Source organism: Rhinopithecus roxellana, chromosome 5, assembly GCF_007565055.1.
Source record: "Rhinopithecus roxellana isolate Shanxi Qingling chromosome 5, ASM756505v1, whole genome shotgun sequence".
Classification (NCBI taxonomy): domain Eukaryota; kingdom Metazoa; phylum Chordata; class Mammalia; order Primates; family Cercopithecidae; genus Rhinopithecus; species Rhinopithecus roxellana.
The window spans coordinates 17921485-17934125 of NC_044553.1; the positions used below are offsets into that span (position 1 = coordinate 17921485).

Below are 12641 nucleotides of genomic sequence, written 5' to 3' on the forward strand. Positions count from 1 at the left end.
GAACTGAAACAAAAGCCCATCATCCATGCACTCAAATAATTTAATATCTATTAGATTTTAGTGGAATATGTGCATTATATGTACATATGTATACAACACTAGTTCACAATAGTCTACAAGGATACTTCGGTTTTCTATATGCTTAGAATGTGCATTTTCATGAGTTAATACTGGTTTCCGTTTTATGTTGCAAAGTCCTGAGTGAAAAGGATTGTTGCCTTTTTTAAATGATAGAACCTAAAATGTTACAATTTATTCCATCTTTGTGATTACAGACATTACAGGATAGGGTAGCTAAACAAGGCAAACAAAGCAAACGTTCCTTAATGTAACCAGATGCAACATTTTGGCATTTTTATACTGTGCATGTTGACTTAATTCATTGACATGGATTGAAAGCTGGCAACAACACATCTTTGCAATTTAGGATCTTCTTCCATAACTAAGTTTTGTGAGGTTGCTTTTTTTTCACCCTGGCTGGAGTGCAGTGGTGCAATCTCAGCTTACTGCAACCTCCACCTCCTAGGTTCAAGCGATTCTCCTCCCTCAGCCTCCCTATTAGCTGGGATTATAGGCGCCTGCCACCACACCTGGCTAATTTTTGTATTTTTAGTAGAGGCAGGGTTTCGCCATGTTAGCCAGACTGGTCTTGAACTCCTGACCTCAGGTGATCCACGCACCTCGGCCTCCCAAAGTACTGGGATTACAGGCGTGAGCCACCGTGCCTGGCCAAATTTTTTTGTAGAGATGGGATCTTGCTGTGTTGCCCAGGCTGGTCTTGAACTTCTGGCCTCAAGGGATCCTCCCGCCTGAGCCTCCTAAAGTGCAATAGGATTATAGGCAAGAGCCACCATTCCTGGCCCACTGCAACATTCTTGAAGCTCTCAAGTCTTCATCTGACACCTTGTTAAGTGGGGAACTCTGTTAAACCATCCTGTTAAGTTACTATATAAAAATAAAACTGCTCCCAAGCATTGATTGAAACTGTTTTGCTATGAGCTTCCTGAGAGAAAAGTGAAGCCTAACCATTTTTTTCCATGAACTATGACCCCAGTACAGTGTACCTAATGTCCTTCACAGCCTAACAAAAGAGGTCAGGCAACCCTGTTCATCCTGTCTAGTTCATCAGTATTTAGATGTAAGGTGGATTTAAAGCTAATCTGGGACCGAGAATTGCAGCTATAATTCCAAGAAGTCATTCAATTTAGCACATAAATGTTTACTGCAAGATGCCACAGCAAGTGAGAAATCACTCTGTAGCAAAGCAAAGAGTGATGGTGGTTCATCATCTTTTACAACTGAAAGGCAAACATGAAGAAGGAAATTATATCCTCCCTCGTAAAATTCCTCATTAAATTGATAAGCTATCTTCACAGCCTTTATGGATGACATCCAGAGTCCTCGGTTTGTTCATTTGAGGAGTGCATTTTCAAGGTGGCCAACAGGGAAGAAGAGCTTTCAGGTTTTTCTTTGCTATGGCTCATGAATGCCAGGTTCCCTTTATTGCTTTCTGAATACACTGCTGGGAAACCTTGATGAGGTCAGTGCTCAAATCCCTGCAGCCGTCCCCCTTGAGGAACTTCTTGGCAAACCTGCGTTGAAGAAACACGGATTGCATTCACGCTTCATGTCAGGGTTTGCCTTCCCCACACTGCTCCTGGCGACGGTGGTGAGACAGCACTCGGATGTTGTCACCTGTTCATTATTTTTTCAGTTATATTCCCAATTCCCAACCCTTCTTTTGAGACACAACTAGGTATGTGCACTTCAAATGCTCCAGAAAAACCCAAGGTCAAATTTCAAATAGGATGGTTATGGTCACCATAAAGGTGGTGACGTTTGAGTGGCGGAAGAGGGTGCAGGACGACACTGCAGGCAGAGGAACACAGCCAGGACACTATTAGGAGTAACTCTGTGATCGTGGCTTGTGATGATACAGTATAATTCAACACAGGTTAGAGCCGTTACTATGATCGTTCTTTCCTAAGAAGTTTTGATTTTGGAGAAAAGAACCTTGAGGATCGGTGGAGACTTTCTTGGCCTGAAAGGTATCACTAGCAGCAGAAGCAGGAGGCTGCCCACGTTTTGTGCTTTCACTTGGGGTGGACGTTGGCTGCAACCCTCAAACGCTGGGAGTCGTCAACCTACTGAGCCCTGTTGTCCAATGTGCCCTGGGCAAGGATGTGGGTGCAAATCCTGCCTCCGGGCGACCACCGACCTCCTTGGCTTCAGTGTCCAATTAGAAAAAAAAAAAAGAAAGTAGAAATTCAGTAAGAAATCCGTGAAAGAGGGCTGTCCTCCACCCCGACTCAAGCCAGGAAATATCACAGAACGTACCCGCACGCGCCGTCCCGGCCCCAGCAAGAGTAGCCGGGATTTTTCCCCCGCCACGCCCCTCGGCCACGCCCCCTGCGTTTGGCCCAGCGTCGGGGCGGGGCCGGCCTGCGATTGGCCGAGACCACGACCGCGTCCGGGCGCGCCACGTGTGCGTGGGAGCGCACCGGAAGCGTCCGGCTGGAGGCGCGGCGGCCGGCCTGGGCGGCGGTGGCCGTCATGGAGCGGCAAGAGGATTCCCTGTCCGCGCGGCCGGCCCTAGAGACCGAGGGACTGCGCTTCCTGCACGTCACGGGTGAGTCGTTGCGGGGCAGCAGGGGCGCGCCACCATGATCGGTGGGTCGTCCTTCGCTGCTCCGGGAGCCGGAGCCTGGGAGGCCTGGGAACGGACGGGCGTTGGCGCTTACGCGGACTCTGAGCAGCAGGCCCGGACCTTGCGCGTAGGCTTCTCGGGAGCCGCACTTCCCTAGGCGGCTAGGCTGGCCGTTGTTTGCGCAAGTCTTTTTTTGCGAACCAAGCCCTTACTGTTGTAGTTCCGGGGGTCACTCGGCCCTTGGCGTTTGCCTCTGGGACCTGCCCCACACAGCCCCCTACACACTCCTAACCCCGCGCTGTCACCCCTTTATATGTGGTTCCCTAGGCCTGAAAGGCCTTTGCCTTCCTGATTCAGATTAGTTGCTCTTCATTCTTCAAAACCCAGTTGCTGTGCCCTCCACGCTGTAACTGCCCCTGACTCCCCAGATGGTTGAGAAGTCTCACTTCTCAGTGATCCCTGAAGTGTCGCGCTTCTTGTTCATATTTTAACGATCTACTTAGGAGGCTTTGTCCGCAGCCTAGACCATGAAGGCTTTGAGGTCAGGAGTTAGACTTAGTTTGCGTTTGTTGAGTCTTATGGAAAGGTCAACTAGTAGTGTCGTTTTTAGTTTTTTTGAAAACTTTTTTTTTCTTTTCAGTGGGCTCTTTGCTGGCCAGCTATGGCTGGTACATCGTCTTCAGCTGCATCCTTCTCTACGTGGTCTTTCAGAAGCTTTCCGCCCGGCTGAGAGCCTTGAGGCAGAGGCAGCTGGACCGAGCTGCGGCTTCCGTGGGTTAGTGCCTGATAACCGAAATGAAAGCGGTGGTTTTACACCTACTTCTTTATATTAAGATTTAGTCTCTTATTAAAAGTAAGACGGACGACATAGCAAGACCCTGTCTCTATTAAAAAAAAAAAAAAATAGCCGAGAGGCGGCACACACCTGTGGTCCCAGCTGCTTAGGAGGCTGAGGCGGGAGAATAACTTGAGTCCAGGAAGTCAAAGCTGCAGTGGGCTATGATCGGGTCACACTTCACTCCAGCCTGGGCAATTGATTGAGACCTTTTGTTTTGTTTTGTTTTGTTTTTTAAAAAGGAAGTATATGGTTCTTGGCTGGGCGCGGTGGTTCACGCCTGTAATCCCAGCACTTTGGGAGGCCAAGGCAGGCGGATGAGTTGAGGTCAGCGGTTCAAGACAAGCCTGGCCAACATGGTGAAACCTCGTCCCTACTAAAAATACAAATATTAGTGGGGCATGGTGGCAGGTGCCTGTAATCCCAGCTATAAGGGAGGCTGAGGCAGGAGAAATCGCTTGAACCCAGGAGGTGGAGGTTGCAGTGAGCTGAGATTGTGCCACTGCACTCCAGCTTTTTTTTTTTTTTTTTCTGTGAGATGGAGTCTAGCTCTGTCGCAAAGAGCGAGACTATGAGTAGACATTATGAGTAGAAATGAGTTCATGTCTACTCATAATGCTATTTGGAAGGATTTTTCTTTTCTGTAGAAACAAATATTTAAGAATCTTACTTCTGGGCTAATTGAGGGATGGATAATGATTTAGAAAACTTTATATTTCCTTAGTAGTCTTCCAGGATTCTAGTCAACCTAGAGACTGTGGGTGTCACTGAGGTATCCAAGATGTGCTCTGGCTACCATCCCAGGCTTTATGAATTGGAATTGCTCAGGAGAACTTAGAAACTGGCATTTCTAACAGGTTTCTGGTGATGTAGATATTTGGAGCTAAAATCCATGGCTCAGCAACAGACCCCTGCCCCCTGAAGCAGTAAAATAAATATATGCAGAGGTGTTAGGAGTACTCATGTAAAAAACATGTTTCATTGTCTGATGTCCATACCTCTTTATACTTTTAATAATATGGACACTCAAAAGTTTATATTTTATATTGTACAGAGTGCTTTATCTCCATTTTTTTTTTGACATTTTAGAACCTGATGTTGTTGTTAAACGACAAGAAGCTTTAGCAGCTGCTCGATTGAAAATGCAAGAAGAATTAAATGCGCAAGTTGAAAAGCATAAGGAAAAACTGAAACAGGTATGAACTAGCTTCAGTTTGAATGTGTACATAGAAGTTGTCTGAGGCTTAGTGGATAACGATGCCTATGTGTGTGTTGTCTATAAGCTTCTAGGACCAGGTCCTATCCCATTAGATTCAGTAAGCATTTCAGTTCCTACGATGTAGTATATACCAAGAAGTATACACTATTGTTAGGGAACACTAGATGTGTGAATATATTACAATGAAAGGTCCAGAGCACAAAAGGAGGGACAGACTGGAGCAGGATGCATGTGAGTGTGTGTGTGCATGTGCCTGTGTCTTCCACATTACCAAAAATGTACTGATAGGAATGAGTTTCAGAAGAATGGAGTCAGTAATTTTTTTCGTGAAACATTTTGCTTTCCTTAATAGTGTACAAAAACCAAAGCTTCTCTATGTGAGTTAAACTCACACCACCAGATCACAACAGTTTTACTAACTAAAGAAAACAAGGGTGAAGTTTGTTCTGAAAAACATTTAAATTAAGAATTATCAGAGTTAGCGTTGTCTTTGAGAGAGATGGCAGCTTCTGAACTCTTTCTGTACAATGTGATTGTTTCTCAGCTTGAAGAAGAAAAAAGGAGACAGAAGATTGAAATGTGGGACAGCATGCAAGAAGGAAAAAGTTACAAAGGAAACGCAAAGAAGCCTCAGGTGACTGGAGACCTCGGCCAGCTGGCATGCAGTAGATGAAGATTGCCAAGTAGAATGTTTTAATTGCTTCTTACACCTGTGTGTGTTCAAACAGGAGGAAGACAGTCCTGGGCCTTCCACTTCATCTGTCGTCGTGAAACGGAAATCGGACAGAAAACCGTTGCGGGGAGGTGGTAAGCACCACTGATGTCAAATGTTAACAAATTTTCAGCACTTACAGGATATAGTTAACCTTGTAGAAACAAGATTATTTGCTTCTTTGTCCTTAAGTTTAGACTAATTCCTTAGGATTGTAAAGATTCAATAAAGGAAACAGATGCAAACCACCTCCTAGGTCGTCACTAAGTACTTGGAAGGATTGTACTTACAGTATTCTCACTTGATCCTTCTGCAGCCCCATAGGGGGAGAGCTAAGTAGGGTGAGGAATTGTCTGCCAATCTTCAGATGAGTGTTAAGGGGCTGGAACACAGTGGTTTTGGTCTTTCTAGACGGGACCACCTTGTTTCTTGCAAATAACAAGGAGTAGCAGACAGATGCTCATCCAAAGCTTTTTCCTGTGTGCAACACTGCCCCAGGGATTCTGGATAATGCCACAGCAGTCTGTCTTCATCCCATCCCTGAGAATTTCAAATTTGGGAAGATGGGACTCGCAAATGAAAATAAGCAATCCTTTGTGATTCTGGCTAAGAGTTGCAAGTTACTGCTGAGTAAGGAGAGAACAAAGACACTAGAACACTGTAGGAACCAAGGCGGAAGACTTTGTATCCTGCATAGGAAGAGAGGGGCACAGCAGAGCCCTGGAGGCCTGATGGCATCTTTGAGGACTGAGGAAAGACTGGGACATGGGCTCCAAGGCAGCAGGGCTACAAAATTGGCTGACCTTAAACGCTGAGCTGTAATCCCCTTTGTGTCAGAAGACTAAACCTGGCTTGCTGTAGAGAAGGTGATGCATCTGGAAAGAAAATGCTATTTTTAAATGGTCCTGCTGGAAACTTATTTTTAGATACAGAGAGGTGATATTTAGAAGAGAAATGGAAATTATAGAAGATGGAATGCGTGGCCTGCTTGCATGCATGGCCTCTTTCAGCGTCCCCAGCATTTCTGAGCTGGGGCTTTGACTAACCTGGCTTTACAAATAAGGAAACTGAGGCACGGGCTTTAATTGCCCAAAGATTCCACTGCAAGTAAGGAGTAACGCCAACATTTTAAGTTCTGGCTGGCCCTAGAACCTGAACACTCAACCAGGTTACCAGTTGTCCATTGACTTTGGGAAACTCAACGAGGGAGGGGGGTGGCGGGGGGTAGGGAAAGATACAGATGACCCTGTTCTGACTGGTAGAAGTGACAAGTTTGATTCTGTTTTGATTTTTTTTAATCCGTTTTCTGTAGCTTGAACGGCCCTTATTTGAATGTGTGAGTTTCAATAAGCACTGTGATCGGAGGATTCATATACTTAAATCAGGCCATCTTGAGAGAGTTTTTGGTGACTCTTTTGCATGTGTTTTGGAGTTGGGACAAAGCAGCTGAATGATTTTTTTCCCCACCAGAAAATCAATTCAAATGGCAATCACAATATAAAGGTTTTTTTTTTCATATAGCAGCTAAAAGGTTTTTTTAAATGTCCCTTAGAATCCATATCTTTGCAATGCTTTGCATGTCACTCTCATAATTTTATTTTGGATATAGAATGTCCCCAGATTTTCAGATTTTATCAATACTGTTGTGCTTCTTTTCTGTCATTCTAGGTTATAACCCTTTGTCTGGTGAAGGAGGTGGAACCTGCTCCTGGAGACCTGGACGCAGAGGTCCGTCATCTGGCGGATGAGGCTAAAAATCTTGTTAGTGTCGCTTTTGACATTAGCAAGATGAATCCTTAACCCTCGATTCAATTGCCTTACGCACGCTTTTCACAGTGACTAGCCAAGGGGAGGTGGGGTTGATTTCTGTTCCTAACTACACCTGCATATGTCAGGGCTCCAGTCAGCAAAAGGTATAGATGTTGCCTCTAGGCATTAGGTCATTAGTCACATTCCACTTGGAGACAGTGATTGCATTCATTGATTTCATGGTTAATTGCTAGTTGGTAGGTAAAGGCCTCTAGATGATGAGCAGTCTTGATAAAAGAGGCCTAGTAATGTTCTTTTGAAATTAGAAATCCTTGCTGCTAGGACAGTCTCTGTGACAGGTTGCGTTGAATGATGTCTTCCTTATCAATGGTGAGCCCACCAGTGAGGATTACTGATGTGGACAGTTGATGGGGTTTGTTTCTGTATATTTATTTTTATGTATAGAACTTTGTAAAAACAAAACTATTTAAAAAACGAGAATAACATTTTTAGCATCTTTATTCAAGGAGATTTATGGACTTGAATTTGTCTATCAAACATTAAATAGCTTTTTATTACTCACAACTTCCAACTATTAACTTATTTCTCTATTTATTATTGCTTACCCAAAATAAGTCTGGCACGTGGCAGACGGCTGCGGTGATTTTGAAAGTTGACAGACTCCTTGGGGTTCATCCACAAAATCGGGTGCTTGGAGTCCAGTTGCTGAATTACTGGGATAAAGAAACATCATGCCTCGAGGTTCCTCATAGGCTGACCGCATTTCTACGCGTGCTCTCAGTTCTTCCCTTATGCCATGACTTACCTTTTATGCTCTTGTCCAGAGGCACTATCAGCAGTTTTGGATAAAGAGCCAAATAGTAAATATTTTAGACTTTACAGGCCACATACGATCTCTGTCATATAGTCTTAGGTTTTTATATTTTTAAAGGATTGTTTTTTAAAAAGATTCTCTGTTCCTGGGCTGGATTTGGGCTGCATGCTGTAGTGTGTGGACCCCATCTAGATCATCAGAAGGAAAAACATTCACCTTCAGAATAGGGGTAATTCACTACAAAAGCACTCTAGAATGGTCTCATACATAAATTAGTCAACATTTGTTATCTCCTGCAGGTAGAATATTCCGTGGTTGCTTCTTGACAGAGGGAAATACAGTCTGGCCGTGCGAGACTTAAAATCTCTTGAGGAGCGCTCTGGAGAATGGCTGAAGGAGAGGAAACGGGAGCCTTGAGCAGTGTAATTACAAACAAATAGGTTGACATAGTCAAGACTAACTAAGTCTGTGAGTCTAGAGAGACTTGAGTTTTATTTTGCCTGTGGAGGAAATTGGGGGTTTCAGGTCAAAGAGAGGGTCAGTGGAAACAAGGGTGGACCTTGTGAGAGGTGTGGGGAAGTCCTGGGACCCTCACTCCCCTTCCAGTGTGTAACTGGATTGGCTCCCACCAGCACAGAAGATTTACGACGTGGGAAATGGTATACTTGGATTAAAATATTTCATCCAGATTTGTTTACATCTAGAGAGAACCCCTTGTAGGATATAAGGAAACTTTTTAACATTCTTCCTTGAGTATATTTTCTGTAACTGAAAATGTATGTGAAGTGGCTGTCAACTACACATGTCATAAGTAGAGGGGCTCTGGGTCAGGGTTTCATATGCAGCAGAGCAGCTCCCTTGCTGCTGTCCATCAAGAGCCCTCAACACAAGAGTTACAAATAGAAATAAACTATGAAAATTAGAAAAAAAAAAACGTAGAGGGGTATGTTTTAGTATACTATTAGATGTGACTGACTACCTTGAAACCTGATTTTTTTTCATGGGAAGAAACAGTGCTTGAATTCTGCATGCCCCCCTTGCATCTAGCACCTTTTGGTGGGAGTGGAGGGAGGGTGTCATGGAGAACGATGAGGAGATAATGGAGGGGAGAGGGAAACTTGCATTGTGTAATAGCATTTGAAGAGCACTTACCACTTGGCAGGAGTGTCGATTTCTATTTGATACCCCTAGAATCCTATGAAATGGGTATGTTACTAACCTTGGTTTTCAGAAACTGAAGCTTAGATGGAGCTTAGATGGGTTTAGTCACTGGTCCACAACCCTACTCACTGTTGTCTACTTCATCCTTGTGTTCATATTAGCCAAAGGCCTTAGGGCATCAAGGTGCGGGGAGCTTCTTGTAGCTAATTAAACAGTTATGTGACTGGGCCTGGTGGCTCACGCCTGTAATCCCACCAGCCGAGATGGATGGATCACCTGAGGTTAGGAGTTCGAGACCAGCCTGACCAATGTGGTGAAACCCTGTCTCTACTAAAAATATAAAAAATTAGCTGGGCGTGGTGGCATATGCCTGTAATCCCAGCTCCATGGGAGGCTGAGGCAAGAGAATTGTTTGAATGTGGGAGGTGGAGGTTGCAGTGAGCCAAGATCATGCCATTGCACTCCAGCCTGGGCAACAAAGAACAAAACTACATCTCAAAAAAAAAAGTTACGTGGAGTAATAATACAGTGAAAATCACGTTACAGATCTAGGGCATTAAGCATTTCAGAAAGGTGGACTGAGCTTGCTGGGGAAAGCGGGTCTTGGCCCTTTCTGAAAAAATGAGAAATTGGGGGCAGCGGTGCAAATGTCAAAAGCTGAGGGCCCTGGAGAAGGGACTGGGCCAGAGCCATAAAAACCATGCTTCAAACCTAGGCCGTACGCTCACCTTGTCCACCAGCAGAGGCTGCTGTGGAGCTCACGGTGTGTCCTGGCAGTTTGCAGGAGTTTGGGACGGACACTGGGAGCTGTCAAGTGTTAGATAATGTGTAAAGCACCCCATCCTAATTATGGAGCAACATGAGTAAATCCTGGGGCAGAACACACATGAGTCTTCAATTGGAATGCCTAGGAGATGGAGTTGTGCCTTGGCCAAATGTTTGAGGAGAAAAGACTTCAATGGCCACATTTGGATCCCATCCCCGCCTGGATCCCATCCTCCTCAGGGACTCCACTCTGCGCCCCCTTCCTCTCCTCTCCTTCATGCCATCTCCACTGGCTGCTCCTCATCAGATAGGTAACATGTCAAGTCTGTCTCTTCTTGGAAAGAGCACTTAAAAGGTGGTTTATAAACAACGGGCATTTGTTTTTGGAGGCTAGAAGTCCAGGATCAGGGTGCAGGCATGGCTGGGTTCTGGTGTGACCTTCTTCCAGGCTGCAGAGGGCCAACTTTCGTTGTGTCTGTCAAATGCGCAGCCCTGGGTGCCTCTGAGTAGGCGTTCCTCACCCTACCCCTTAGGGATGTGGAAGGTGCTCCTACTGGGTTCATCCCATTACAAACACCAGTGGAATTTTGATCTCACTATATTTGACTTGACATGACTTGACAACACATTTCCTACATGCCCCTCTGCAGCCCTCCCTTCTTCTAGAACACTACACACTGGGTTTTAGCCCCCATGACAGCTTGCACCTCTCTCCTTTGCCAATTGTGCCATGGTCTCTAGTCTTGAAAAAGTGTTCTGTGTTCCCTAATTTCTCTTCCTGCATTTGCTGTTAAATGCATTCTGCTGAAGCTGCTCTTCAGGTCACCTGTGGCAGGGAGTGACGGGTTGCCTTGGTCCTCACCTGAAGTTAGCATCCTTTGTGGTCCTTGAGCACTTCTCAAGAAACACTTCCCTCGGCTTCCGAAACGCCGAGTTGGCCTGGTTTTCTCCTGTTTCTGGCCACTCCTCATTCTCTTTTGCTGCTTTTTCTCACCTTCCTGAAACCCCTGGGGTGCCCAGAGCTGTCTTTAGACCTGTTCTCTTGGCCATATTTGTCCTCTGTCTCATACAGTGGCTGAGGTGATCTCCTTCCCTCCCCCTTTCTCCCCTGACTCTAAGGGGAAGAAGTCAGTTTGGGGTGACTGCTGTGCTCAGAGCATCCAGTCTTCCTCTGGCACAACTGTCACATTTTGCTGTAATTGTGTCTTTTCCTCCAAGACAAAAGGAGTTGTCTCTTTGGTGTGTGGATGCATCCCTGGCAACTAGAACAAGGCCTGACATAAGCTCCTACCTCATGGAGTTAGAAAAGGCAAGAAGGAAACCATCACTAATGCCACGTGGTGAAAGTGGCATTGTGGATACCACACATGTACAAACGCATCTTCTAGTGATTCTGTAGACAGGTAGTTGTGACTTATGATAAAATATCAGTGTCTCATACCCCAATTCAAATGCTCTGTTTCGAAGAACTCACAGAAAACTATGGGCTCTGGGAAACTAAAGGCTCAGAATGGGCCTGGGCGTGCCGAGGATGCTGTGGACAGTGTAAACACAGGCCCCGCCCTAAGGTCCTTGAGGTCTGTGGGGGAAGACGAGCATTGCATGGTCACAGAAGTAGATGATGAGAGCTGATGAAGGCCCACAGATGGGAAGTACACATTCCAGTAAGAAATGATCTGACTTATGGAGACCTAACTTAGGTTTATTCTGTAGCTAGATTCCACTTCTATGGAAGTAGGGGTTGGAAATTGTAGGAAATAATTTAAAGATGAAACAACCTTTTCCTCTGTCTTAGCTGCTGTAACAGTACCACAGATTGAGTGGTTTATAAACAACAGGCATTTGTTTTTGGAGGCTGGAAGTCTAGGATCAGGGTGCAGGCATGGCTGGGTTCTGGTGAGGTCTTCCTCCAGGCTGCAGACAGCCAACTTTTCGTTGTGTCTTCACGTGGTGGACAGAGCTCTGGGGCCTCCACTGTAGGAGCACTAATTATCATGACCTAGTTAACCTCCAAAGGTACCCCCCCAAAATACCATCACCTTGGGGGTGAGGATTTCCACATGCTAATTTGTGGGGGGACACATACATTCAATCTGTTAACAACCACAAACCAGGAGTCTAGTGTTCAGTATTAGTACCAGCTCCTAACACTCCTGAGTAGCTATGTCTGTCTTGGGGTCTACGTGGTCCTTTGCAGGTTCTGAGGAAACTTCACTGGCCCCTTGCTGCCTTCAGCATCCTGAGAGGGGGTCATCCAATGCCACCAGACCAGCTTTAGGAGTGCATGTCTGCAGATGTTGATGCAGGGTAAGCCCCCTTCTCTTTGAAGTAGCTATTCCAAGCCTCCACTTGGAGCACTTCAGGCTTCTCTTTGTCATCATTCCAAACAATGACAAACCCTGTAATAAGAAGTGCTTGTCATCAAAAAATGCAAGAGACGTGAGCTTGCCAGGGTGACCTCTGATTTGGAAGATGGTCAGCTCAGTGTTTCCAGCATCTGGACTGCTCTGAACATGACTTCAAACAACCATTTATCGCTAAGATTCTGTTGGGCTGGCTCAGTTGGTCTTGGCCACACTCATGCTTGTGGTCAGCTGGCGGCTGGCAGGGCCCAGTGGCCTCCCTCACATCTGTCAGCTGGCTGGTGGTAAGCTGGGCGACAGGTGACTGGCCCATGTATTTCTCCATCTGCAGCAGGCTAACCCGGATTTGTTCACA

At 45.6% G+C, this 12641-nt stretch overlaps 1 protein-coding gene across 2 annotated transcripts; it reads left to right on the forward strand.

Annotated features, from left to right (window-relative positions):
• Positions 1 to 2462: 2462 nt before the first annotated feature.
• Positions 2463 to 8772, forward strand: SELENOS (selenoprotein S). Of its 2 annotated transcripts, XM_030931472.1 has the most exons (7): positions 2478 to 2629; positions 3288 to 3422; positions 4572 to 4678; positions 5246 to 5335; positions 5430 to 5508; positions 7082 to 7141; positions 8297 to 8772. In XM_030931472.1, exons 1-7 carry the CDS (start codon positions 2554 to 2556, stop codon positions 8356 to 8358), a joined length of 609 nt encoding a protein of 202 aa, XP_030787332.1. In that variant the 5' UTR covers positions 2478 to 2553; the 3' UTR covers positions 8359 to 8772. The 2 variants fall into 2 exon arrangements, with proteins under 2 accessions (XP_010379985.2, XP_030787332.1); XM_010381683.2 differs by lacking the exon at positions 8297 to 8772 and having other exon boundaries at positions 2463 to 2629; positions 7082 to 7754.
• The last annotated feature ends 3869 nt before the right edge of the window (positions 8773 to 12641 follow it).

Bases quoted from the DNA above. Each gene is read 5' to 3' on its own strand.
- SELENOS (XM_030931472.1), top strand. From the start codon at position 2,554: ATGGAGCGGCAAGAGGATTCCCTGTCCGCGCGGCCGGCCCTAGAGACC. The intron at 2,630-3,287 runs GTGAGTCGTTGC...TTTTCTTTTCAG, and splicing joins GCGCTTCCTGCACGTCACGG to TGGGCTCTTTGCTGGCCAGC. The intron at 7,142-8,296 runs GTCCGTCATCTG...TATCTCCTGCAG, and splicing joins CTGGAGACCTGGACGCAGAG to GTAGAATATTCCGTGGTTGC.